This window comes from Berghia stephanieae, chromosome 4 (assembly GCF_034508935.2).
Source record: "Berghia stephanieae isolate SIO BIC M18660-M18661 chromosome 4, UCSD_Bste_1.3, whole genome shotgun sequence".
Classification (NCBI taxonomy): Eukaryota; Metazoa; Mollusca; class Gastropoda; order Nudibranchia; family Aeolidiidae; genus Berghia; species Berghia stephanieae.
The window spans coordinates 561027-588263 of NC_088363.1; the positions used below are offsets into that span (position 1 = coordinate 561027).

General features: G+C 36.6%; 2 protein-coding genes across 3 annotated transcripts; both read left to right on the top strand.

Annotated features, from left to right (window-relative positions):
* Positions 1-21447: 21447 nt before the first annotated feature.
* On the top strand, positions 21448-23599 carry LOC144971901 (uncharacterized). Of its 2 annotated transcripts, XM_078912973.1 has the most exons (3): positions 21448-21813; positions 22355-22483; positions 22800-23599. In XM_078912973.1, the coding sequence occupies exons 1-2, from the start codon at positions 21450-21452 to the stop codon at positions 22450-22452; spliced, it is 462 nt and encodes a 153-aa protein (XP_078769099.1). In that variant the 5' UTR covers positions 21448-21449; the 3' UTR covers positions 22453-22483; positions 22800-23599. The 2 variants fall into 2 exon arrangements, with proteins under 2 accessions (XP_078769099.1, XP_078769098.1); XM_078912972.1 differs by lacking the exon at positions 22800-23599 and having other exon boundaries at positions 22355-22793.
* On the top strand, positions 22891-27128 carry LOC144971652 (uncharacterized). The gene is made up of 2 exons (XM_078912725.1): positions 22891-22945; positions 24097-27128. Exons 1-2 carry the CDS (start codon positions 22891-22893, stop codon positions 27126-27128), a joined length of 3087 nt encoding a protein of 1028 aa, XP_078768851.1.
* The last annotated feature ends 109 nt before the right edge of the window (positions 27129-27237 follow it).

Here is a 27237-nt window from a genome sequence, read left to right on the forward strand (position 1 = left end):
TTTACACCAATTCAGCCCCACCTCCCTTTCCTTATGATTCTTTTTTTTTTTTTTACAATGCATGTGATTTGAATTGTGTATAGATAGAATGCGCTTGGCCAAGGAGTTCACAACATTGCCATCCGGAAGTATAACGGACCAACACACAAACTCTGTGTAACCATGAACTTTTATAGTCTGGTTAATACAGTTTAGTGAGAACAGCTCACAAACGCGGATGGCAAAAACAATAACAAAGGCCTGAGTGACGTCATCTGCATTCTATCTATTGGTCATTTGGACTTAAATTTCATTTTGCACCTGCTTCACTCTGGCCTAATACAAGAATTGCATTATGATCCACGTGACATGGGACAGGCGTGGCTCAGCGGTGCGGTCTTTGTTTCGTACCCGGAAGGTACCGAGTTCATACTCGCTGCCCTGTGTGGCCTTGAGCAACCCCCCTCGCCCTAACTCTGCCGCGCTGCATTGCAGCTGATGCCTGGGTTCTTCCAGTCTTCCCTTGGAATAGACCCTAGAGACAAATATCCCCTATGGGATGAATAAAGGGAATTTTATTTTATGTTATCATTGTGTACATGTATGTTAGGCTGGCTGATGCGGCAAGCTTCAATTCGAGATGAAGTGAGTAGAAAAGTGCCAGAAGACCATAGAGAATAAAAATTTTTTGCGGCGGTGATGGGATTTGAACCTGCGACCTTATTGATACGACACCTCCACCTGGCCGGTGAGAGCGTGACTCTACCGTATGAGCTTTCCACGAACACAATAATATTCGTTTCAAACTCAGGTCATTCCTAGAGCTCTCTCACCGACTACTGGAGACCGCGGGTCCAACACACAACCATCGCGAAGTTACCTGGCCAGCAGCTAAGCTTAATAGCCAATATTCTCAACACAAACATATAACATAGAAACAATTGAGACATTGAGTATGCTCCGGTATATGGGGTGAATTTTTAATTCAGAAAAGTGAGTGGAGTAGGCACTTATGTTGGTAACAACAAGAGATGAAGTGAGTAGAAAAGTGCCAGAAGACGATAGAGAATAAAAACATTTTCGCGGCGGTGATGGGATTTGAACCTGCGACCTTATTGATACGACAACTCCGCCTGGCCGGTGAGAGCGTGACTCTACCGTATGAGCTATCCACGAACACAAAAAGCTTCACACAAGCTTCAATTCCAGACATGAGCCAAAATCGAAGATAAAGTGTTTCCCAAAGCAACAAATTGTATTCAGAATAAAATTCATAACTTTTGTTCTAATAGACATAGAAAGAAAATTTAAAGTGGTAAATGATCAAAAAGATGTGGTCTAAACAACGGTATACATTAAATGTGCGCATCTTGTGTGGTATGACACTCGCTTTCGGATCGGAAAGTCGCTCGGCGCATAGTTGAGTCCTTGGAAAAGGCTCTTTACTCACATTCTCTCACCGTACTCAGGTGTAAAATGAGTACCTGGCCGTTAACAGCATTGTCTTTGTCCGAAAAAATTGTAATATCGCCTAACAGGCGTCATGTCTCGTCCTACATGTTAAGTGTTGCTGTTGGCCAGGGACCCCTTGTAAAGCGCTTTGTGCACGTTTAGTGGATATTGCTCTATATAAAAGCTCAAGTTTAATCTTTCTGGGTTTTCTTACCCAGCCACACATATATTATATATCAATTCGACGGTGTCAATCTTACCAGGTAATTTCTTTCCCTCAGGCATTTCCACGACACCAATTCCAGTCCACTGCGAGTCATCGTCCAACGGCAGCAGGTGTTTGAAAGGGTCGTGGTGGACCATGACCTCCTCCCCACAGATGCTGGTACCAATGGCAAAGGAATATCCCAGAATGCCGGACTCATAGTCGTGGATGCCGTCCCAGTTGGCTGAAATGGAAGAAGGAACAATACAGGTTCCACGCCAGGCAACACATACGCTTAGGTTATTCGTGATTAGGATTAATGTTGCATATGCTTGGAATGTTCGTACATTATAGACTTCAAGAGTCGTGATGTCACTTCCCTCATAATGACGCATAGTAGCTTAGTAACTGGTTCTAAAATAAAGGAACATGGCGGACGCCCTTATTAAATACCTATCCGGATAAACGTGAATCCAGAGGAGAAAGACATTATAAATCTGATCATTTTTTTTACTTTTATACATTCTGATCACATGACATGTGAAAACGTTCTAGCCAGTATGAAGAATAAAAAGTACCACATTTCTTTGTTTAGAACCAAGCTGCTCGTTGCTGGGCGGATGTGACATCAGACTATTGAATCCTATTATAGATAGTATGCGCTTGGCTAAGAAGCTCACAACATTGCCATCCTGAAGTATAACGGACCAACACCAAAACCTATGTGTAACCATAAACTTGTGCAATCTGGATAATACAGTTAAGTGAGAATTACTCATAAACGTAGATTGCAAAAAACAATAACAAAGACGCGAGCGAGGTCAACTTTATTCTATCTATAAGCTTGCATACAGGTATGGCTCAGTTGTATGGTCTTTGCTTCGTACCCAAAAGGTACCGATTTCGACCACCCGTCGAGCTGTGAAGCCTTGAGAGTCAGCTAGCTTAGCTCAGTTTGCGGCGCTGCACTGCTGCTGACGCCTGGGTTATTCCAGTCTTCCCCTGTAATAGATCCTAAAGAAAAATTTCCCATTGGGAATGAATAAAGGGAATTTATTTATTATCTATTTATTCATTCATTTCATCATCAACATCATCATTGCCTTTTTCACCCTGGGTCAAGGTATAGGCCACAGACAAACAGTTTCCATCCTTCTCTATCCTGAGTTAACTTTTTTTTTTATCTCATTCCAGGTCTTACCACTTCTCTGTCCTTCATAAGTTCTGTAATTCCAGAATTTATTTAAATTGTAACTTTGATATTTTGGACAAAATAACTGTAAGTTCACCTGAGATGTAGGTGTTGTCCTTGGTGTACTGTAGATCTACCAGAGGTTCGTGCCCGTTGAAGATGGTCATGGAACCTGGGGCGTCGATGATGGTGTGATGGTTGGGCAGAGTGGGATCGATCCCGAGGCACCAGATACGCCAGTCATCCCGTCTATCTGCTGGGAGATTGCCCTCGCAATCCGTGATGTTGTACGTCTCCGATTGGATGATGATGGAGGCTGAGGATGGGGGAATTCATTTGTGATTAAACATCCCTGAAGAATGTAATGTCAGGTCAACCAGATACTAATAATTTGTGACCCATTGCCTCAAACCGATTCATTAAGGGGTGAACCAGGTGTTAGAAAAAGTGAGTCATTATGCTCAGAATGCAAATTCTGAGTCCCTGAAAGAAACCATATTATACTCTGATAAAAAACAAACACGTATATCCAACTTTGACCAAAAAACTAGCCCTTCAAATATTGATCGACCATCATTTGGCATAAACCCTCACACCTGGGACTTGCGAGGTCTTCTTTGAAGTTCCCGGATTTGAGAGTTTTTGCCTCGACCAATATTTGGTGGACAAGTTTTGGGCCAAAAGTCTAATACTTGTTTCTGTTTCAGAGCACGGCGGTATACTCCTCAATGTAACAGAAAAACTTAACCAGAATTTTTATAACCGTAACTATGAATTCTATTATTAGTATCTATAACATCCAGAGAAAAAACCGTTTTGAGACGCTATGAAATAATATGATTCCAATTAGAAGACCAGAAATATGAGATTTTAGATTTTATCAATTTAAAACGCTCTGCCCATGTCTTTCTATAAAACATAAATATGAAGTTTACCCAAATTTTAATTTTGACTTAAAATAATGCACGTATGTGCTTTTATGTGATATATGTATAATATATACATATTATATATATATATATATATATATATGCACATGTATGTATATGTTTGTGATTTCATATGCACTATTAGTAATATTTAAAATTTAAGAATAGAGATAAAATATGTTTTAATCATTCTGGCGTTCTTCCAATTATTTAGTTTACTTAGATATCTTTATCAAAATGTTATCTTAAATGAGAATTAATCACAAACATTAAATAAGACATTAATATCATACTAATATATTCTGAGAAAAAAAGAAACAAAATTTTGGCAAGACAAGTCGTCCTACAAATACTAATCGATTAAAAGGACACTCATCTTGTTTAAAACTCTTAAACTTGGGACTTCCTTGAAGATTTTCATGAAGTTCCAGATTTGAGAGTTTTTATTTGAAAGGTGGATTGGGGGGGGGGGGAGGGTTCTTTCAATTGATCGATATTTGAAGGAGGAGATTTAAACTGTGGATTAATTTCAAATTCCAGCCTCAAATGACGTACTTGGATCAGGCGGAGTGATGTCGACAATGGTGCCACCTGCAGACAAGAGTTTTTCAAAGCCGAGCGTGTTGACAAGGTGTAAGACCATGTAGTAGACTGTGTTATGTGTCAACTCTATGGGGTACGAGAACTCTGTGGCCAGGCCGAATGACAGTCTCTCGTAGTGACGGTACAGCCCGTCCTGAAGAAAAATAATGAAATGGAAAGTAAATTATTAATTTTGTCATCAAAGATTTATTTTGAAAATGTCAGCTTTTATATAGTGCAATTTCTACTGAATATTCTCAAAGCGCTTTATAAAGGGCCCCCAACCAGCAACAACACTGATCATAAAAGACTAAACATGGCGTATTGTATGGTACTGTTTTTGTTGGGGCTTTTTACAGACAATTATATTGCTATCCAAGAATATTTTGTGTTCGTGGATAGCTCACACGGTAGAGCCACGCTCTCACCTGCCAGGCGGAGTTGTCGTACCAATAAGGTCGCAGGTTCAAACCCCACCACCGCCGCGAAAAATTTTTTTATTCTCTATTGTCTTCTGGCACTTTTCTACTCACTTCATATCTTGTTGTTACCAACATAAGTGCCTGCTCCACTCACTTTTCTGAATTAAAAATTCACCCCATACACCGGAGCATACTCAATGTCTCAATCGTTTCTATGTTATATGTTTGTGATGAGAATATTGGCTATTAAGCTTAACTGCTGGTCAAAATTACTTCGCGATGGTGGCGAACGAATCGGCGATCTCAAGAAGTGGGTGAGAGAGGGATCTAGAAATGACTTTGGGTTTGAAACGAATATTTTGTGTTCGTGGATAGCTCACACGGTAGAGCCACGCTCTCACCTGCCAGGCGGAGTTGTCGTACCAATAAGGTCGCAGGTTCAAACCCACCACCGCCGCGAAAAAATTTTTTATTCTCTATTGTCTTCTGGCACTTTTCTACTCACTTCATATCTTGTTGTTACCAACATAAGTGCCTGCTCCACTCACTTTTCTGAATTAAAAATTCACCCCATACACCGGAGCATACTCAATGTCTCAATCGTTTCTATGTTATATGTTTGTGATGAGAATATTGGCTATTAAGCTTAACTGCTGGTCAAAATTACTTCGCGATGGTGGCGAACGAATCGGCGATCTCAAGAAGTGGGTGAGAGAGGGATCTAGAAATGACTTGGGTTTGAAACGAATATTTTGTGTTCGTGGATAGCTCACACGGTAGAGCCACGCTCTCACCTGCCAGGCGGAGTTGTCGTACCAATAAGGTCGCAGGTTCAAACCCCACCACCGCCGCGAAAAATTTTTTTTTTATTCTCTATTGTCTTCTGGCACTTTTCTACTCACTTCATATCTTGTTGTTACCAACATAAGTGCCTGCTCCACTCACTTTTCTGAATTATAAATATCCAAGACCTCATTATATCACATGAGTGTGGTGCAAAAGTGTGTGTAAAGAGTCTTTTCCAAGGACTCAAATGTATCAACAACAGCAGGACTTAAATTTTCAGGACTCAAAATTGCCGAGTATTGTGCAACAAACCAAAACAGCGGCAATCAGGTTTGAGAAAGTTTTTTTAGAGCCATGTTTGAGCAAATTAATATTTGAGAATATTTTGGGCAAGAGAAGAAAAACATGCACCTTTTAACATAGAATTATCAATCGAATAGCCAAGATATAAAGAGCTTCTAAGTTTAGCTGTTCTACCTCTTGATCTTTTTGGAATTGAGAAGTTTAGTGAAGTGCAAGTCGTTCCTTATTCAACACTAAGAGGAATACGAACAAATAATAGACTAATATACTTACCAAAGCCAAGGGGTTATCCTGAGATTCAATGGCTCCGAGGAGGTAACAATCCCCATAGGAATCGTAGTTAAAACTCATACATTTGGTGGGGGGACAGAAATGGGATTCTGTATTTATGACCATGAGGAATACTCACAAAAAGACTGATAATATACTTACCAAAGCCAGAGGATTGTCCATTGATTCAATGGCTTCCAGGAGGTAACAATCCCCATTGGAGTCGTAGTTAAAACGCATACATTTGGTGGGGGGAATGAAATGGGATTCTGTATTTATGACCATGAGGAAACTCACAAAAAGACTGATAATATACTTACCAAAGCCAGAGGATTGTCCATTGATTCAATGGCTTCGAGGAGGTAACAATCCCCATTGGAGTCGTAGTTAAAACTCATACATTTGGTGGGGGGACAGAAATGGGATTCTGTATTTATGACCATGAGGAATACTCACAAAAAGACTGATAATATACTTACCAAAGCCAGAGGATTGTCCATTGATTCAATGGCTTCCAGGAGGTAACAATCCCCATAGGAATCGTAGTTAAAACTCATACATTTGGTGGGGGGACAGAAATGGGATTCTGTATTTATGACCATGAGGAAACTCACAAAAAGACTGATAATATACTTACCAAAGCCAGAGGATTTTCCATTGATTCAATGGCTTCCAGGAGGTAACAATCACCATTCGAGTCGTAGTTAAAACTCATACATTTGGTGGGGGAGAGAAATGGGATTCTGTATTTATGACCATGAGGAATACTCACAAAAAGACTGATAATATACTTACCAAAGCCAGAGGATTTTCCATTGATTCAATGGCTTCCAGGAGGTAACAATCACCATTCGAGTCGTAGTTAAAACTCATACATTTGGTGGGGGAGAGAAATGGGATTCTGTATTTATGACCATGAGGAATACTCACAAAAAGACTGATAATATACTTACCAAAGCCAGAGGATTTTCCATTGATTCAATGGCTTCCAGGAGGTAACAATCACCATTCGAGTCGTAGTTAAAACTCATACATTTGGTGGGGGAGAGAAATGGGATTCTGTATTTATGACCATGAGGAATACTCACAAAAAGACTGATAATATACTTACCAAAGCCAGAGGATTTTCCATTGATTCAATGGCTTCCAGGAGGTAACAATCACCATTCGAGTCGTAGTTAAAACTCATACATTTGGTGGGGGAGAGAAATGGGATTCTGTATTTATGACCATGAGGAATACTCACAAAAAGGCTGATAATATACTTACCAAAGCCAGAGGATTGTCCATAGATTCAATGGCTTCCAGGAGGTAACAATCACCATTCGAGTCGTAGTTAAAACTCATACATTTGGTGGGGGAGTGAGACAAACACTCTTGAGCACACAGACCAGGAGATGACACATTCTGAGGAAGTAAAAACATTCAGTTCACCAATAAAAAAAACCCCAAGAAACTTATGTGGTTTGATTGTAAGACAATCATTAACACACTGATTTATGATACAACAACAGGCAAAACAGAAGAAAAAGAAGAGAAAAGACAACACAATCATTCAAAAAATGGATGAAAGTTTAGATGGAGCTTTAAGTATTCAAAATGTAATTTGATAGAAAGTAATGTTTTATTTAAATCTCGAGCGGCCATTGAATGGACATTCATGCAAAAGCGTTGTCCGGTTCAGTCTATAAATGCTAGAACCGCGAATATTCCTCGTCTTTGTATTTGTTAATGAGAAAATAATTACATAAAACTTAGTCCTCGGCGAATGAAGGTACAGGTCAGAAATGCTAAATTATAGTTGTCCAGTACATTCTTAATGTCTAATATCGTAAATATCCAACTTGTCTGTTCACGAGAACGTCTGTATTTGTGTTTGTTTGTGTATTTGTATATTGGTGTATTTGATGAAATTCGTAATTTTGACAGTGGGATAAATACAAGCCGTAGATAAATTGTCCTGACTTGGACAATAGTAGGAATTAAAAACCAAAACTCGATGTTATTTGGAATAATGTACTGTTTACCTGTAAGAATTCTGTCACCAAAGCGGACGCTGTGACCAGTCGTCCGATCTTCTGTCCTGTGAAATGTGTCAATGCGATCTGGCACGTGATGTCTCCAGAAGCTGGAATAATAATGATGATAATGATGATGATGATGATGATGATGATGATGATGTTTGTGATAATAATGATGATGATGATGATGATGATGATGATAATGATGATGATGATGATGATGATAATGATGATGATGATGATGATGATGGATTATTATTATTATTATTATTATTATTATTATTATTATTATTATTATTATTATTATTATTATATTATTATTATTATTATTATTATTATTATTATTATTATTATTATTATTATTATTATTATTATGAAAATGATGATGATAATGATGATAATAATGGTGATGCCATAGTGATGGTGCTGTTGATCGTGGTGGTGGTGGTGGTGGTGGTGGTGATGATGATGATGATGATGATGATGATGATGATGATGATGATGATGATGATGATGATGATGATGATGATGATGATGATGGTAAAGATGGTAATAAGTATGCATGCTACACATAAAGCGATTTTCGTAATATAACTTGCATGTAAAATTCAGATCATTCCATACCACTTTCTTACGTTCATCCTATATATTTCTAGTAAGTTAACCCAAAAAACACAATCAAAACGGGACATTGAAAAGGTCCAACGTACCATCATAATCATTGGAGGTCCTGCTGGTGAAATTGACCTCCTGATAACCTTGAACTCCGTCTGAATAAATGTTCCTTCCAAGCCCCACAGCCAGACGTGACGACACCAACTCGGAGTCCTCATATATCACGGCAGACGCTGGGAGAAGCAAAGATCAGTATTTAATAATATTTTAAAACTTTACACTCCGAGGCAAGCATTTTCAATATGTACCAAAAGATAATTTAAAGAAACTCAAAATAAGATAATAGAATAAATTAAAAACAAGAACGGGACAAGGAAAACACAATAAATCATTAACAAGAACGAAAGCAATATAGCACACACAATAATTTAATAAAAGAAAAACAAGAAGAACGGGAAAATGTTTAGGAAGCACGCACAATAAAGGAAAACAAGAAGAAAGGGAAAATGTTCAGGAAGCACGCACAATAAAGGAAAACAAAAAGAACGGGAAAATGTCTAGGAAGCACGCACAATAATGGAAAACAAGAAGAACGAGAAAATATTCAGGAAGCACGAACAATAAAGGAAAACAAAAAGAACGAGAAGATGTTCAGGAAGCACGCACAATAAAGGAAAACAAGAAGAACGTGAACATATTTAGGAAGCACGCACAATAAAGGAAAACAAGAAGAACATGAAAATGTTCAGGAATTACGCACAATAAAGGAAAACAAGAGGAACGTGAACATGTTCAGGAATTACGCACAATAAAGGAAGACAAGAAGAACGAGAAAATGTTCAGGAATTACGCACAATAAAGGACGACAAGAAGAACGAGAAAATGTTCAGGAATTACGCACAATAAAGGAAAACAAGAAGAACGTGAAAATATTCAGGAAGCACGCACAATAAAGGAAAACAACAAGAACTAAAACTAGAAGCTAATCAAACCTTTGAGGATGTGAGCATTGCTGGATGACTTGAAGTCAGCCGTGAATCTTCCGTTGGGCAGTGTGACGTCATAGGTTGGGATAGAACACGTGATAAAACTGCTGACACCGCCAGTGTTTGTGGCGGTCACACGGAAATACAGGGGGACGCCAGTTGGAGTCAGGCTCTGTATAAGAAAGGTGGAGTGAAATTGTCAAACTAATGCTATATATCATATCACTTCTCGCCGTTACTTAAGTTACATTGCGTTACGTTAAAAATGATACTCATTAACTTGATCTAAAATATAATTGGCGTGTTCATAGTTTTCTTCAAATACCAATTATCTTGGAAAAATTAAAGACAGTAGTTTTAATAATAAGCATAGACTTTGTCGAAAAAAAACCCAGTCTAAATCATGGGATAAAATTAACCATAGTCCAATATCGAGATTGTCGGTGTTAGGGTAGAATGAGTTAAGGCTAATTGAAGTAAACGTACGTACACATTTGCAGTTATGGGCTTGTTTTAACTCATTCAACCCTAACACCGACTATACCCGTTGTTTACCCCAGGTTATTTTTACTCCATGCATACTGATTACATTTTTCTGAGACAAATTATTGGCGTAGTATCAAAGCTAATGTTTTTCATATTTACATGTTAATGGTAGTTGAAAACAGATATCTATGTATATGCTCATTTTAAATATTTTTTTCTAATTTTTAAAACTAGCAAAAATCTCTAGGATTGAATGAGTTAACATTGTTGTAATGCACAATATTTTACGTTGGTTTGAGAGTATTTCCATTACAAAAATGAGGTCACAACGACATGCACTTATTTTCAGGTCTGATAACCCAATTCCTTATTTCGATGACCAACCTCAGTAATGACGATCTGCGGGCCACCCATTTCGTAGTTGTCTCTGACGTCACTAAGTCCTGGGGAGGTGCCGATGTCCAGGGACAGCTTGACCTTGCTGCGGTCATCTCCAGCGTCCACGATGACCTCAATCCTGGGGTCAGAGTAATCGAAGCCAGGCAACTGTCGCACTTGGCAGTGGTTGACTGTTGTGATGGCTGTCACCTGGGTGGAGTGAGATTTTTTAGACATTAAATAATTGAAAATCGAAGTTTTAGAATTCGTCCTTTTGGGCTATAAAGCCTATAAAACTAGAGCTTATAAAAAAATAAAAAAATATATAAATAAATAAAATAAATAAACTTCTCTTTATTTATCCCCAAGGGAAATATGTCTGTAGCGTCTATTCCAAGGGAAGACTGGAATAGCCTAGGCGTCAGCCGCAGTGCAGCGCCGCAAAATGAGCTAGGGCGAGGTGACTTGCTAAAGACCACAAAACGAGGCGGGTAGTCGAACTCAGTACCATTTGGGTATGAAGCAACGACTGTAGCATTGTGCCATGTTGCCCCCTACCTGTTCCTGTAGCTTTAAAGGGAGAGTGCAATTTGCACGCTCCCCGTTGATAGGAGTTGAGTCTATCAAATGTAAACTACTTTCTGCTAGGCTTAATAGATCCAGCTACCTAAGTACTGCTGGGTGACCAATGGGGTAAGAAAAAAAAGCTCATTTGTACTCGGGTTTGGTCCTGTTCCTTTTGCTTATGGAGCAAATGGGCTATCTGAGGCCATTTCTTGTATAAATTGCACGAATCGATGTATTGAAAACGTGGCATTTCAAATGGAACTGTGATTCGCGAGTGGTGTAAACAATATATATGTGACACATGGCCTGAAACGGTATTCAGTCAGGGCTATTTAGATACTAAAAATGTATAGAAATTGAGTCAAAGTGATACTAGGCTGCTAGAAGGTAAAAGGTAATAAAAATGAATATAACAGCTTAAAAAAAAGAACAAAATACAAAACACGGAACGTTTCGGGCTCAAAACCCTTCTTCGGCCACCAACAACAAAAAACAATAAAGAAATAAATACAATACTAAATTCCAGATAGACGACAGAAATATTTCAAGACCTCTATCTGGAATTTAGTAATGATTCTAGAGAACCTATACTTAGGATTTGTAGCAATTTTTGATCATGCTGCTGGCAAATTATTTATTTCTAAAGCTACATATGGTAATGTTTCTTTGTTATTCTCATGGAAACAACGATTTAAAACAAAATTGAAGTTGGCAGCTCAACGTATGACAATAATATCAATGCATTTCTTGTACATTTACCCCATTGTCCTCGGCCAAAATGAACTCAGGTTTAGTTAAATCCTCTTCCTTCCTTTCAATATGCATCACCCGTTTCCGAATGGATGGAGTTCTGTAGTGCCACAGGAAGTCGTTGAACAAGGACTTTGTCACCGTCTCGGCGTTCAGACTCAAGGACACTGAGACGTCTGCTTCTAGTTTTAGCTCTAGGGGAATTAACTCCAAGTCCATGTCCAACCTTTTTAAAAGAAAGACATTTTAAAGTTTACATCAGCTTGTGATTGCAGTACCAGGGGAGTTAACTCTAGGCACGTGTCCAACCTTTTTAAAACAAAGACATTTTAAAGCTTACACCAGCTTGTAATTACAGGCCTAGGGGAAATAACTCTAGGTCCATGTCCAACCTTTCTAAAACAAAGACATTTTAAAGCTTACTTCACCTTGTAATTACAGCACTAGGGGAATTAACTCTAGGCCGTGTCCAATATTTTTAAACAAAGTCATTTTAAAGCTTACACCAGCTTGTAATTCCAGCACTAGGGGAATTAACTCTTGGCCCATGTCCATTCTTTTTAAACAATGACTTTACGATTAAGAAACGATTTGTAAGCTTTATTAATGAGAACATCTACTAAATGGGTTCATACCACTTAAAAAGGAACCCCAGGCCAACAACAGCAGTTAACAATTAGGAAGAGAATTTATTTTCCACATGAAAGCGGTGAGCGAATGCCAATAAAGAGCCTTTTCAAAGACCTCAACTTGCGCCACCAAGAGGGGAACTAGAACTCGGGACATACAGGTCCGAGGGGGAGTGTCATACCATACAACTAAAAACCCGCACAATTGCTTAATAATACAACTTTACCTGGTTGGATAAGAATAATATGGGTATATGATTAAAAACCAAGGGAAGAGTTAGGTGGTGGTGGTGGAGATTATTAAGGGGCGGTGTGGAGAAAAATTGTACAAAGTAAAAGACTTCCAAATTTTAAATATTAAAAAAGAATCCAACAAAATAGTCAGTGCGATATGTGTCCTTTTTCCCCTATGAGCATTTATAAAAGGCAATATCCACTAATCGTGCTCAAAGCGCTTTACAAAGGGTCCCTAGCTAACAGCAACCCTTAACGTGTTGGACGAGACATGACGCCTGTGAGATTTTTCTCCTGACAGAAATTACGCGATTAACAGCTAGGCACTCATTTTACATTTGAGTACGGTGAGAAAAATGTGAGTAAGGAGCCTCAACTGTGCGCCTGCTCAGAGCGGGACTCGAACATGGGCCCTTCTGATCCGAAAGCGAGGGTAATATCACAATATAACATAGCCGTCAAACGTTTTCTTAGTTTAGATGCAAGTCAACTTAGGTCAATTCCAGGGGGAATTCCCGGAAACTGGATTCGGCTTGTGATGGAAATCGTACGTGGCAGATGGATCCTGTAAGGTCAAGGTTACCCTTCAGTACGACTCCCACGTTCAGGGTACCCGATGCTGCCAGACTGGCGTAGGGCACCATCTCCCCGAACGATTTACGGTTCATGATGTCTCCAGAGAATTCCATATCAACTCCGTACGAGATGTCGGCAGTGAATTCTACAATGGAATAAATTCAAATATAAACATAAATATGACCATTTGTACAAGGCATATGGGGGTCCCGATAGCTCAGTTGATAGAGCACTTGCTCACACGCAAAGGGACCGAGATCGATCCCTGGTGCAGTAGAGATTTATTTTTCTGATCCCCCTGTCCACCCAGCAGTGTTTGGGCAGCTGTGTCTGTTAGATCTGGCGGAATGTACTTTGCAAAATCCTAGCGTTCTATCAAAATGGTAGCAAGCAATCGTTGTTGTCCTGTAGAAACCGGGACAAACTCCGGCTCCATGGGCCGAATAGCTCTGAAGGACTACTTAAAATTAAAATAAGGCATTTAAACGGATTTACTATGATAATTGCGCAACTTCAATTATTCCCTAAAAAGGACATACGCAACCATATTCCCATTTCATTCAATGAAGTCGCATGTTAGGCGTCCTTTTTGAACTAATACTCTTACAATTTCCATCACTGTCTATAGATAGGTACTCATTTACATCATAGTCCAGTGGGATAACCTCGGTAGTGTAATGGTAGCACTTCTGATCGGTAATCAGGCGATCTGAGGTTTGATCTCCAGTCGAGAATGCTGATTTTTGGGATGTGTTGTCTATAAAAAATCTATTTTCTCTGCTTTTCTTGCACTGTTTCACACACGTTTTCAGATCTTTATGAGCTTTGAGCACCTTGAATGGATATTGCTCAAGGTTTTATCATTATCGCGTATCATTCCTATCACATCCCAAGGACTACCTACTCACTAACCCGCGCCACCCCAACGTTTCAATCCCACCCCAACCACCGTTGAGTACAGACGATACAAGTTCTACTCTATTTTATGTTATTTGATTTCCACGTTCATTTTTCTATTGTTGTGCTGACGAAGGGCATGTACCCGAAACGTCCATTGTCTGTACTGTTCCTATCCGAAGCCTCTCCAGTATCATTTCTTTAGTACTTTCAAGGTTATACCCGTTTTGAGACAAGAGGCCACGAATATCCATTGGACAATTAGAAAATCAATATATATATATATATATATATATATATATATATATATATATATATATATATATATATATATATATATATATATATACAGTAAAATTACTTTAAACCGAAAGAAGCTAAACCGAAAAATACCTTAAACCGCAAAGAATTTAATAAATTGTACTAGTTTCTTCATTATCTTTGTACTAATTCTTACGATGAACCGAAATACCTCTAAGAAGGACTTTCTTTAAACCGAAACAACTTGAGACCACATTCCTTTATTCTCTATCTGTTTTTCTTCAAAAATTGGGGAAGGTGGCCACACGTAATAATGCCCGACGATATTAAACAAAGAGCGTAAGTATAAGATGAGGGTGGTGGGTGGGGGGGGGGGGGGGTAGGCAAACACTTCAAACACTGCACTTGGGCTTGGCCAACACCACAATCGCACAGACTGGAAAAGGAAGACCGCGGGTGACTGGCAGGCGAAAAATGAGGAAAGAAGGGTAGTAACAGTTGGGGTGTAGAATCACGCAAGCGAGATGTTCTCGCTCGTGTGTTGATGCTTTGGAACAGACTGGATTTTCAACACGAGAAAAAGGAAGGGGGGGGGGGGGGGTAGACAACTTACCATCGACATGCCATTTCATTTCCACTTTGTTTAAATGTGTGTGGGTGTGTGTGTGTGTGTTAGGGGGGGGGTGTATGTAATTAGGCCTTTGAACCTAATGGCTTTTCAACAAAAGAGAGATGCCTAGCAGACAGCTTAGCATTGACACGCCTTTTCATTTCCATTTCACTCCACCTCTGAGTAGCTGCGCGTAATTCATTATCAATTATCGCACAAGAACTTTCGATCTTATTTTAGCTTTACATTTTACTAAAAGATGTCTAAGAGAAAGCACTGTGCTTACACGTTGGAGTTTAGAATTAAAATACTATTTGAAGTCGATGAAAAAAAAGTTGATCAAGACGGAGATATGGAAAAAACACGGCATCCCGAACTCAACTCTTTCAACAATTTTGAATTGAAAACGAAAACCCCCAAAAATATTTTTAAAACACACACACACACAAAAAAAAAAATAATAACTTAATGGTTACGAAGACGGCATTTATTCAACAACTCCATTTAACGGAAAACCCATGATACCATTAAATGACAAATTAAATGAGCAAATTCCTTAAATAGTTACTACCCTTGAAAAACATTGCAAAACAGGAACTTGCTTTAAACCAAAATGTCTTTAAACCGAAATGGTTTAGAAGGTCCCCAAAATTTCGGTTTAAAGTGATTCTACTGTATATATATATGCAAATATATTTTTGAGTCTATCAATAGGGTTCAAAGGTCGTGACATCACTTCCTTCGTAATGGCGCATAGTAACTGGTTCTAAACTATCGGAATAAATAATAGCGGACGCCATTATCTCCATCATCGCCCTTATAAAATACTTCTCCGATAAGCATAAAAGTGTATACAGAGGAGAAAATCATTATAAAGCTGATCATGTTTAGACTTTTATACATTCTGATCACATGACACGTGAAAAAGTTCTAGCCAGCATGAAGAATAAAAAGTACCGTTTAGAACTAAGCTGCTGGTTGCTAGGCGACATGACACCATAGTATTGAATCCTGTTGTCGTTAAAAACCAAATGACTAAAACACTTACTGAAGGACATTGGTACCAATCCGCCGACCAGGAAGTTGGTTCGTCTCCTCATAAATGTACTGTCCGTCCTGGGGACATCGAACGTCCCGTCAAAGGCCAGGTCACTGGACGTGAACTGGTCACTGACACCACCACCCTGGATACTGACCAACGAATCGGACAACTAGAATGGACGGACATAAAGAATTACTTAACTAATGTTACAAAATAAATGGCCATAAAAAAAAAAACAACAAAAAAAACTTGAGCTTTTATATAGCGCAATATCCACTAAACGTGCTCAAAGCGCTTTACAAGGGGTCCCTGGCCAACAGCAACACATAATATGTAGGACGAGACATGACGCCTGTCAGGCGATATTACAAATTTTTGGGACAGAGACAACGCTGTTAACGGCCAGGTACTCATTTTTCACCTGAGTACGGTGAGAGAATATGAGTAAAGAGCCTTCTCCAAGGACTCAACTATGCGCCGAGCGAGGCTCGAACCCAGGACCTTCCTATTCGAAAGCGAGTGTCATACCACTAGACCACATAGCCGGCATAGCATATGAAAATCTAGGAATTATTGAAATTTTAAGAAGCTCAAAGTAACGTTTTGAACTTTAATTCACTCAATCATAGAGAATTTTTGCTACTTTTCAAAATTGGAAAAAAATGTATGAAAAATTTTGAGCATGTGCAGAGATGGAGGTCTAGTTTTATTCAACTGCCATTATTAACATGTAAAAACTAGAAACATTAGTTTTGATACTACGTCTACAATTGTTCTCAGAAAAATGTAATAAATAGGCATGGGGTAAAAGTAACCCCGGTAAACTACGGATAATATAGTTTGTGTTAGGGTTGAGTGAGTTAACATTTCCCCTTCACCAAATATTGGTCATATCACGACATACATTTTTTAATCATACTAAAATGAGTAGAAAATTGAAACTAATGTATACAGGACGTAGATTCCACACAGTGCTGTAAGGGGCTATCATACAAATACAATACAGGTAACACACAACACAGGTACTATTAGTGGTGTTCAAAAGCCTGTCGAAATAGAAATGTTTTCAAAAAGTTTCCCAAAATTACTAAAATAGATAATGAAACGGATCAAAATACGTACAAGGCCATTATAGGGGAGTTTCAGCATATTATAGATTTGCTATATTCTTCTTTTCATCCAAAGAAATGAGAGATTAAATCATGTGGCAAGCTAAATTATTGTTCTCTGCCATTAATAATATGTCTGAATTTTATGCATCGTATTGATGTTTACAATATTTTTGTTAATTGGATGAAAAAGGGTTTTGAGCCCGAAACGTTACGTCTTTGGTATTTTCTTCTTTTTCAGAAGCTGTTGTACAGGCATCTTTGGTCATTACTTCCCATTACATTTGTGAAAGGGGGCAGCGTGGTTCAGCGTTACGGTCGTTGCTTCGTACCCTAAAGCTACCGAGTTCGAACACCCACCGCCATTGCGCTTGTGGCCTTGAGCAAGACACCTCGCATAGCTCAATTTGCGGCGCTGCACTACGGCTGACGCATGGGTTATTCCATAGACCCTAGAGACATATTTCCCATCGAGAATGAACAAAGGTAATTTTATTTGATTTCTTTTAGCATGCCTGGATCTTTAAGCAACGTGTTGGTGTTTCGCTGTCTTTTTTATTGGATGAAGATGGGTTTTGAGTCCGAAACGTTCCGTGTTTGGTATTTTGTTTTACAGCCAGCCATCTTTGTTCATTGCTCTCGACTACAAGTTCATACAAATTACCAGTGAGTAGAGCAGCTGTCTCATGTCTTCCAACAACTCGATCACAAGTTCGGGCTGCATGTTGTCCTGAGTAGTATATAGGGTTGTAAATAGTTAGAAACCGTTTTTTGACGGAGGATGAGGATGATTGTTTTTTTACCTGTTAATCGATATGTTGAGTTCGATGATGTATTGAATGGTATTGTTTTGAGTTCGATGCTGTATTGATTGGTATTTTGTTTTGATTTCGATGATGTATTGATTGGTATTTTGAGTTCGTTGTTGTATAGAGTGGTTTGTTTTTGAGTTCGATGTTGTATTGATTGGTATTTTGAGTTCGATTTTGTATTGCAAGGTCATGTGACCTACCTGAGCGTGTGTTTATTGAGTGTTCGATTTGCCATCGATTATGTATCGAATGTTTAATTGCGTAATAATAGGGCTATACAGCTGATTAAAAAGGATCCTATCCCGGTGTTATTAGGTTCCGACTGGTTCACCCGCGCCGCAGCGCCGCAGCGCAAATTGAGGTTACGCAGTACAGTCCAAGGACTCTAACGCTGAGCCGCGTTGTTCTTTTAAATTGGTTTCTTACTCCTGAGTCTAATGACTTATTAATTTAATCAATTAAAAGTCCATTGATTCCCTCAAAGGTCAAAGGGCAAATAGCTCAGGCGTCAGCCGCAGAGCAGCGCCGCACAAAAAAAATAGGTCAAGGTCATTCAGAGCAGCCGGTAGTCTAAATCATTTTGATTGGTTCTTTCAAATTCTCCGATCTTGATTGGATATCATATTGTCATAGTTTCGTCCGTTTGATTGGTTCTTAGAAATATATTTTTGTCTGGACAGTGTCGTCGCAAAATGAGTGGTCTTGTGAAAGCATTAATTATCAATGTAGAACCAGATGAAATGTTCCATTGTGTTAGAACCGTGATAGATCATACCCATTGTATACCTTAAAAATGTCTGTTCTAAAAAAGGAAATTAAAAGTTCCCATGGGAACATTTCGTTAATGTGTTTTGCTATTTAAATATAACCTTATACACATCCGGCTTAATGCCACTCAACGCTATTCTCACATCAGTCTTGTTATGATTACAAATAATTACGTTCACAACTGGAAAATATACGTCGGTACTTGACACCATCGGAATGTCTCTCGCACAAATAATTACGCACACATCTGGAAAATAAATGTCTCTCGCGTTCTTCAAACGTACTATCTCACTTTCATCTTAACCAATTATTTACTTTCCAGCCCTCGCCAGAAAATAATTACCTGTTTTACAGTCGTGAGAAAATATTAGCACTTTCTAAAAAATTCCAACTAAGGGATTGTGAAAGGTCAAATTCTACGTTCATTATTTTCATGGTGTAGTAAGTTTAGATCTGTCTTATAGGTGTTATGTTCAAATCTTTCATGGGTTTTTTAAAAATCGTATGTGTGTCTGTGTTTAGCTGTTCTGCTCACCTCTATCTATATAAAGTAACGATTGTGTAGCTGGGTCTGTTAATTTTGGTGGAAAGTACTTATCAACTGAGTCCTATCTAAAGGATAGTAAACAATTGTCTTTTTTTTTTTACGGTATAGAAACTGGTAAACTCCAGGTCTATGGACATTAGAGCTATAATTTGAACCCCAGGTTTTGTTATATGGGTACAGTAAACACGATTTATTTTAGCTTAATATTTATTTATTTATTTATTTATTTATTTATTATTATTATTATTATTATTATTATTATTATTATTATTATTATTATTATTATTATTATTATTATTATTATTATTATTATTATTATTATTATTATTATTATTATTATTATTATATCATCATCATCATCATCATCATCATCATCATCATCATCATCATCATCATCATCATCATCATCATCATCATCATCATCATCATCATCATCATCATCATCATTATTTGTATTATTATTATTATTATTATTATTATTATTATTATTATTATTATTATTATTATTATTATTATTATTATTATTATTATTATTATTATTATTATTATTATTATTATTTTATTTTATTTTTTTTATTTTTTATTTATTTTTATTTTTATTTTTATTTTTTTGGTTTGTATTGAAAAAAATAAATAAAATGAATACAGTTTTGATAGGATTCAACACACACACACACACACACACACACACATCTCTCTCTCTCTCTCTCTCTCTCTCTCTCTCTCTCTCTTTGAAAAATTATATTAACACTCCTTGTTTGAGATTAATGTTTCCCACGTTCTTTATAACAAATGACGGTTACGAATGTCTGGAAAAGTAATTTACTTTTCTCACGCACTTAATCGGTTGCAGCTGGAACACTCATTAATTCAAGTGTTGTGATCTTGACATTCTAGTTCCCGCCTATGATAACCTAATTTTACTTTACAAAACCTAATGTGACCAATCGCTTTAAAGCGGTATTATATTGAGTAGAACTTCATACATTTAATTGAATTTCGTGACTGTTCTATATTATTTGAATTGAAATAAATACGTTCGTTGATTAGGTAGAGATTTTTATCTTAAATTTCAAAATAATGAAATTTCCAATTCTAGGTAGTTTGATAATTAAACTCAATTTTCTTGATCGGCTTCATCACAACATAATACCGTTTTGAGATGATAATTCACAAAGTACGAACCTTGATCTGGTTATTTTCCATCACGCGAGTGACTTATTCCCGCGCATATCACGTCAGCATTTTTCGAATCCGCCTACAAAGTCAGCATTTTTTACCCTATAAAAATAGATTCCAACTCGTCTTTTTCATTCCACTTTGGTGAACTCGACTTGTAGTCAACTGTGATCAATTTGTTATAATTTTGTGAGTTCTTATTTTTGCTAACTTTGAAAAATAAATTCATCAACATGGATCCAGTCCCCATTGGAAAACGCCACATTTATTTGAGCGTTGGTGAGTTTAGTGGAGAAACAAAAGTGCACATTCGATATTACGGAAAAGATGATAACGGTGCGTTGCTACCGTCAAAAAAGGGAATTGCTCTCAATATTGACGAATGGAGAGGGCTCGAGAAACTTATCCAAAAAGTAAATTATGTCCTAACAAAGAGAGGAGAAGAAGAACAAGAAGAGGAAGACAATGAGGGACCTTCGTCAAGAAAAATAAAAAAATTAAAAAATAAAAACAAGAAACTATAATAAGCGTCAACATGTTATAATCATCATCATCATCGTCTTTTTAATCCCACTTCGGTGAGCTTGATTTGTAGTCAATCGTGCTTAATTGTTTTTTACTTTTTTATGAGTTCTTTTTTTTTTTTTTCTAACTTTGAAAAAAAAATTCATCAACGTGGAGCCAATTTCTACAAGAAGAAGAAGAGGAAGACAGCAATGGACCCTCGTCAAGAAAAATAAAAAGGACAAACAAAAAAAAAAAAGCAAGAAATTATAATATTCGTCGTCATCATCAATAATATATTAGGATTTAAATACTGTGACATGATTTTTTTTTATTTCTTCTTTAGCAGACCTTTAGTATGGATCATTTCCTAACAAAAGTAAAAGAGGACTTGATGAGGCATATCTATGCCATTGACATTGCAAATTGCGAAGGATGTCGGATTTTTGCACCCGGGCAAATATCACACGACTGTTTGATGTTGCCCGTGGAGGACAAGATAATTAGATTTTTTAACGAAGCGTTTGATAATACCAAAGAAACTCTGATTGAAAAATTCAAACCCATAATACTGACATTACTATTGGAAGACATATTAGGCCGTGAGGAAGCTCTTCATATCGTACGGTTGTGTACTGACCCGGAACCAGGAACGCCCAAAGACAACGAAGACAACGATATCAATTCAACTCCTAATGACGGAGAAAGCAGTTCAATCAACAGTGAGTTACATTTATATATATATATATATATTATCCAAGGATAAATATATTCTATCTAAAGATTGTAGCCGTATCATTCTGGGGTTTCCCCGCTCTTTTTTTTTTTTTTTTTTTTTTTTTTTTTTTTTTTTGTATTTACATGTTTAAGTATTGCTCGTTATCATTATAATAATAATGATAATAATAATAATAATAATAATAATAATAATAATAATAATAATAATAATAATAATAATAATAATAATAATAATAATAATAATGATAATGATAATATAATAATAATAATAATAAATAATAATAATAATAATAATAATAATAATAATAATAATAATAATAATAATAATAATAATAATAATAATAATAATAATAGTATTGTTTGTTTTGTTGGGTTTGTTGTTGTTGTTTTGTTTTTTTTTTTGTTTTTTTGTTTTTTAAATTGTTGTTTGTCGCTATCTATATATTTATATTTACGTCTTTTTTTTTGTTTGGTATCCTGTATTATTTGATATCCTTTTAGTCAAAATGAAAAATTGTATTTCAGGTTCTATAGACACCCAACGACCATCACCAGCAGTTCCCGAAGTTATTGAAATCTCATCCGACAGTGATACAATTGTAATTTCAGACACAGATGAATAGAAAACAAAAGGAGTGAGCTGTCATATCTATAGTGAGTCGTATTTCCCTATTATATCGCTTTAATAATTATTAATGTACACAAGATGATCTAAGTCCAATGATGTTGTCTATAATTAATGAATTGTCTTTAACTTTTCTTGATTTTTTTTTTTGTTTTGTTTTGTTTTTTTGTTTTTTTTTTGTTTGGTATTTTTGTTTGTTTGTCTTTGTTATGTATTTATTTATTATTTAAAAATAAACTTTTTTGTTTTTTTATTTCTCTGCTGTGAGATCAGTAGATCCAATTTCAAATGAAACTTTCTTTTTTTTTTTTATTTATTTATTTATTTATTTTTATTTTTTTTCAGAATTGAAGTAAACCACCAACTATACACACACACAAAGAAACAAGATAGAAACCAGCCTTGTTTGATTTCACTGAAACCAAAGACAACCCAAATGCTGAATGAACAACCTTTCAAGACTAAAGATACAAATCCCGTAGCGACGAACAGTGAGATATAATTTTTTTTGTTCCCCTTTTTTATTTATTTATTTATTTATTTATTTATTTATTTATTTATTTATTTATTTATTTATTTTAATTATTAATCATGTACATCTGTGAAATATGTGGCATTAGTATTAAATTATTACATAATTTAATTCGTCATAAACAGAAGCATAACAAAGTTACTTTACATTCTTGTTCAAAATGTCAAAAGAACTTTTCTAGGAAAGATAATTTACAAAAGCACCAAAAAAATGTAAAATGTAGTTCACCCGAAGAAAAATTGAAAGAAAAGCAGGTTAAAAAACAGAAAAAAAATACAGGAAAAAGAACAAAAGATACATTTTAAACAAGAAAAACAACAGCTAAAAAAACAAGAAAGAATTATAAAACAACAACAACGTAGAGAAAAACAAAAACAAAAACGACAAGAGAAACGCCAACAACGAAAACATGAACAAAAGCAAAAACAAAAACAACAGTCGTGTAGTTTATTGTCTACTAGTTATGTAGAACAAAACGAAGAAAATGAAACAGTGCTACAGTTACTTGAAGAACATCGAGAATCCATAAAGACACATTTTGTAGAAGGGATCTTTCAGTCTGTGTACACCATAGAATGGGGTTCGCCATATATAATTCAACAGCTTAAGGAGATTTTTAACAGACAAAGCGTAAGATTTAAATAAATTTTAGCCATTCTTTTCTGTTACAAAACCAAGAAAATTCAGAATATCGTTTTTTCCATGCTTCTATTAATAATAACAGAGCATTAGAAATCCCCAGACTTATCAGTAATTGGAGGGACTTTGAGGAATTTATTGAAAGTTTTAGTAATAACGATCATTTGGAGTTTGCCCGTCAACATAGACCAGATAGTCGTTTCAGAGTTCAGTCTATTTTATCGACCACGTTCTATCTCAATAAGATGAAAGAGTTTCCTATTGGTTGTTGTAACGCTGCAATTCCCGTTTGTGTTAAAAATAATAAATACATATATACTCTACAATGCAATTATAACAGACCCAATGATTTTTACAACGATAATTTATGCTTCTTCAGATGCCTAGCTTTAGCTCGGGGAAACTCGATTAATGACTTAGACAAATTCACTCACTCTTTATTCAGCCTGTATACATCAACATTTCCAACAGCATTTCCAGGTGTTACCATAGGAGAACTAGGCAAAATAGAGACGCTATTTGAAATCAATGTCATTGTTTATAAATATGACTTGGATCATACTCCTGGACGATACGTCGTTTTTAGGAGAAGTGCGAATACTTATTCTAATACGATGTATGTTTTACTTGTCAATGATCATTTTTGTTATATCAGAGACCTCGATAAGGCTATTAAGATATTCGGTTGTTGTCATTGTAGCAAACTTTGGACAAATCATTCGACTTTGTTACGTCACGAGAAAATATGTAAGGGAAATGCAACTCAATCTAGGTACCCGGGTGGGATTTTTCAACTTCTTCCTACCGATTTGGAGAAATTATCAGAAGCTGGAATTTGTATTGATCCTGATTACGTGTATCCGTTTAGGTGCACCTTTGATATCGAGTCTTATTTTGATAAGAATAACTTACCCAAACCGAAAGCTCAAACGAGTCGAACGATGTATCATGCTAGACACTTACCTATGTCTATAGCAATCGCTTCAAATGTTCCGAGTTACGAAAAACCCGTATGTTACATATCTGAAGGGGATCCTCAAAAATTAGTCAACCGTATGGTGTCTTACTTGGAAGAAATCAGTGTTTTTGCCTTTGCTCTTCTCAGTGAAACGACATTCAAATCCGCGTATGAACAAATTGGTGATAATCATAAATTGAAAGCTGTTTTAGATCGCTATCTTCATCAAATGATTGTAATTGGTTTCAATTCTAAAATGTATGATTTAAATGTTCTAAAAACTTACCTCGTAAAGAGATTAATGAATACAGAAAATTTCAAAGTAGTAAAAAAGAACAACAATTTTCTTTGTGTATCAAATAATAAGTTAAAATTTTTAGATGTTTGTAATTATCTTGCACCCGGATTTAGTTACTCAAATTTTCTTCAAGCCTATAATGTAACCGAACAGAAGTCTTTTTTTCCTTACGAATACTTTGACCGTCTAGATAGATTACAGGAAACGTCTCTCCCGCCTATATCAGCATTTTTCAGTTCATTAAAAAATTGCACCATTTCTCAAGAAGACTATGCGTACTGTGAGAAAGTGTGGGAAGAGGAAAGGATGAGATCAATGAAAGACTTTTTAATATTCTACAATATTCGTGACGTAGGACCAATGTTAACCGCAATTGATCGCATGACGCAATTCTATCAAGATTTAGGTTTAGACATTTTCAAAAATGCGATATCGATCCCAGGGGTCACACTCCGGTACTTATTTAAAACCATTCCTAGAAATGTATTTTTTTCATTATTCAATGAAAAGCATAAACATCTTCATCAGCTTTTAAAATCTAACATCGTTGGTGGACCGTCAATTATTTTTACACGTTATATAGAAAAGAACAGGACACGTATCAGGGGAGATAAACCTGTACAATCGTTGAAAGGCTATGATGCTAATAGTTTGTATTTATACTGTCTTCAACAAGACATGCCTAGCGGTCTGTTTATCCGACGACAGAAAAGTAACGCGTTTAAACCTGAGAAAATAGACAAGTTTGGACAGGCAGCGTTTGAATGGCTTGAATGGATGAGTTATATAAAGGGTGTTCCTATTCGTCATAAATTTAATGGAAGAGAAAAAGATCTAGGTCACGAAAAACAGGTTAAGGTCGACGGGTTTATTGAAACTGAACGAATTGCTCTCGAATTTCAAGGCTGTTATTTTCATGGCCATGATTGCATCAAAGATAAGACCACATTCTTTGGTGAAACATTTGAACAAAGAAAACAAAAAACATCTGAAAAAAATGCTTATATCAGAAACGTTTTGGGAATTACCCTAATAGAAATTTATGAATGTGAATGGAAAAAAATGAAAAGAGACCCTAGGATATCTTGTTTTTTACAGAAACTACGCCCGCTTCATAATAACTGTTTTAAAATAGGTACCCGTATCACCAAGGAATCGATAATTTCGGCAGTTGTCAAAAACCAACTTTTCGGTTTCGTTCAGTGTACTATTAGTGTACCTTCAGACCTTTACGCTTATTACGCGGAAATGCCACCAATCTTTAAAAACACCCTGGTCTCGAGAGAAGATATAGGTGAAACCATGCTTCAATACGCCGTGAATAACAATCTGTTAAAGCAACCTCGCCGCACTCTGATTAGCAGTTACCATGCTGATGGAATATTACTGACCACGCCATTACTCAAATGGTATCTCAATCACGGTCTTATTGTAGAAGATATTCAAGAAGTAATTGAATATACACCAAATGCTTGTTTTTCAAATTTTGTGCAAAAGGTTTCAGACGCTAGACGCGAAGGTGATCGTAATCCTAAAAATAGCATCTTAGCCGAAACTATGAAATTAATGGGTAACTCAGCATATGGTAAGACACTCGAGGCGCTAGATAAACATACGAAAATTACATATGCCGATGATAAAAACGTTGTCTCAAAAAGCATCAATAGCCCTTATTTCAGAAAAATGACCCCGCTGACATCGACTTTACACGAAATAGAGTCAGCAAAACGTACCGTGCTATGGACGCTACCCATTCAAATCGGATCGTTTGTCTATTCCTATGCAAAACTTAGGATGCTACAGTTTCAATACGATTTCATAGACAGATTTATTCCAAGGGCCGATTACCAACTTTTTGAGATGGACACAGACAGTCTATACGTTGCATTTTCCGACTGCGATATTCAAGACCTCTTGAAACCGCACTTAGTTGAAGAATTTTACAAACACTACCATACTTGGTTTCCGAGTGTAGCTTGTGCTAAACATGTTCGAGAATTTGTTGAAAAACAAAACAACTTTTCACCATATCCTTGTTGTTGTGCACAGCAAAAATATGACAGACGAACCCCGGGTCTATTCAAGTTAGAATATGAAGGAGACGGAGGAGTAGCACTCTGTTCAAAAACGTATATTTGTTTTGGAAAAGGGAAGTCTAAGACGAGCTGTAAGGGATTATCAAAGAGGTTGAACGATCTTACAAAAGAAAAGTATCTTAAGGTGCTACAAACGCGAAGAGTGGAGTAGGGGAGAATAAAGGATTTCGAGTGCTAGATTCAAACGTTTATACATACACACAGCAGAGAGCCAGCCTGTCTTACTTTTATATAAAGAGAAAAGTCAGTTCCGACGGAAT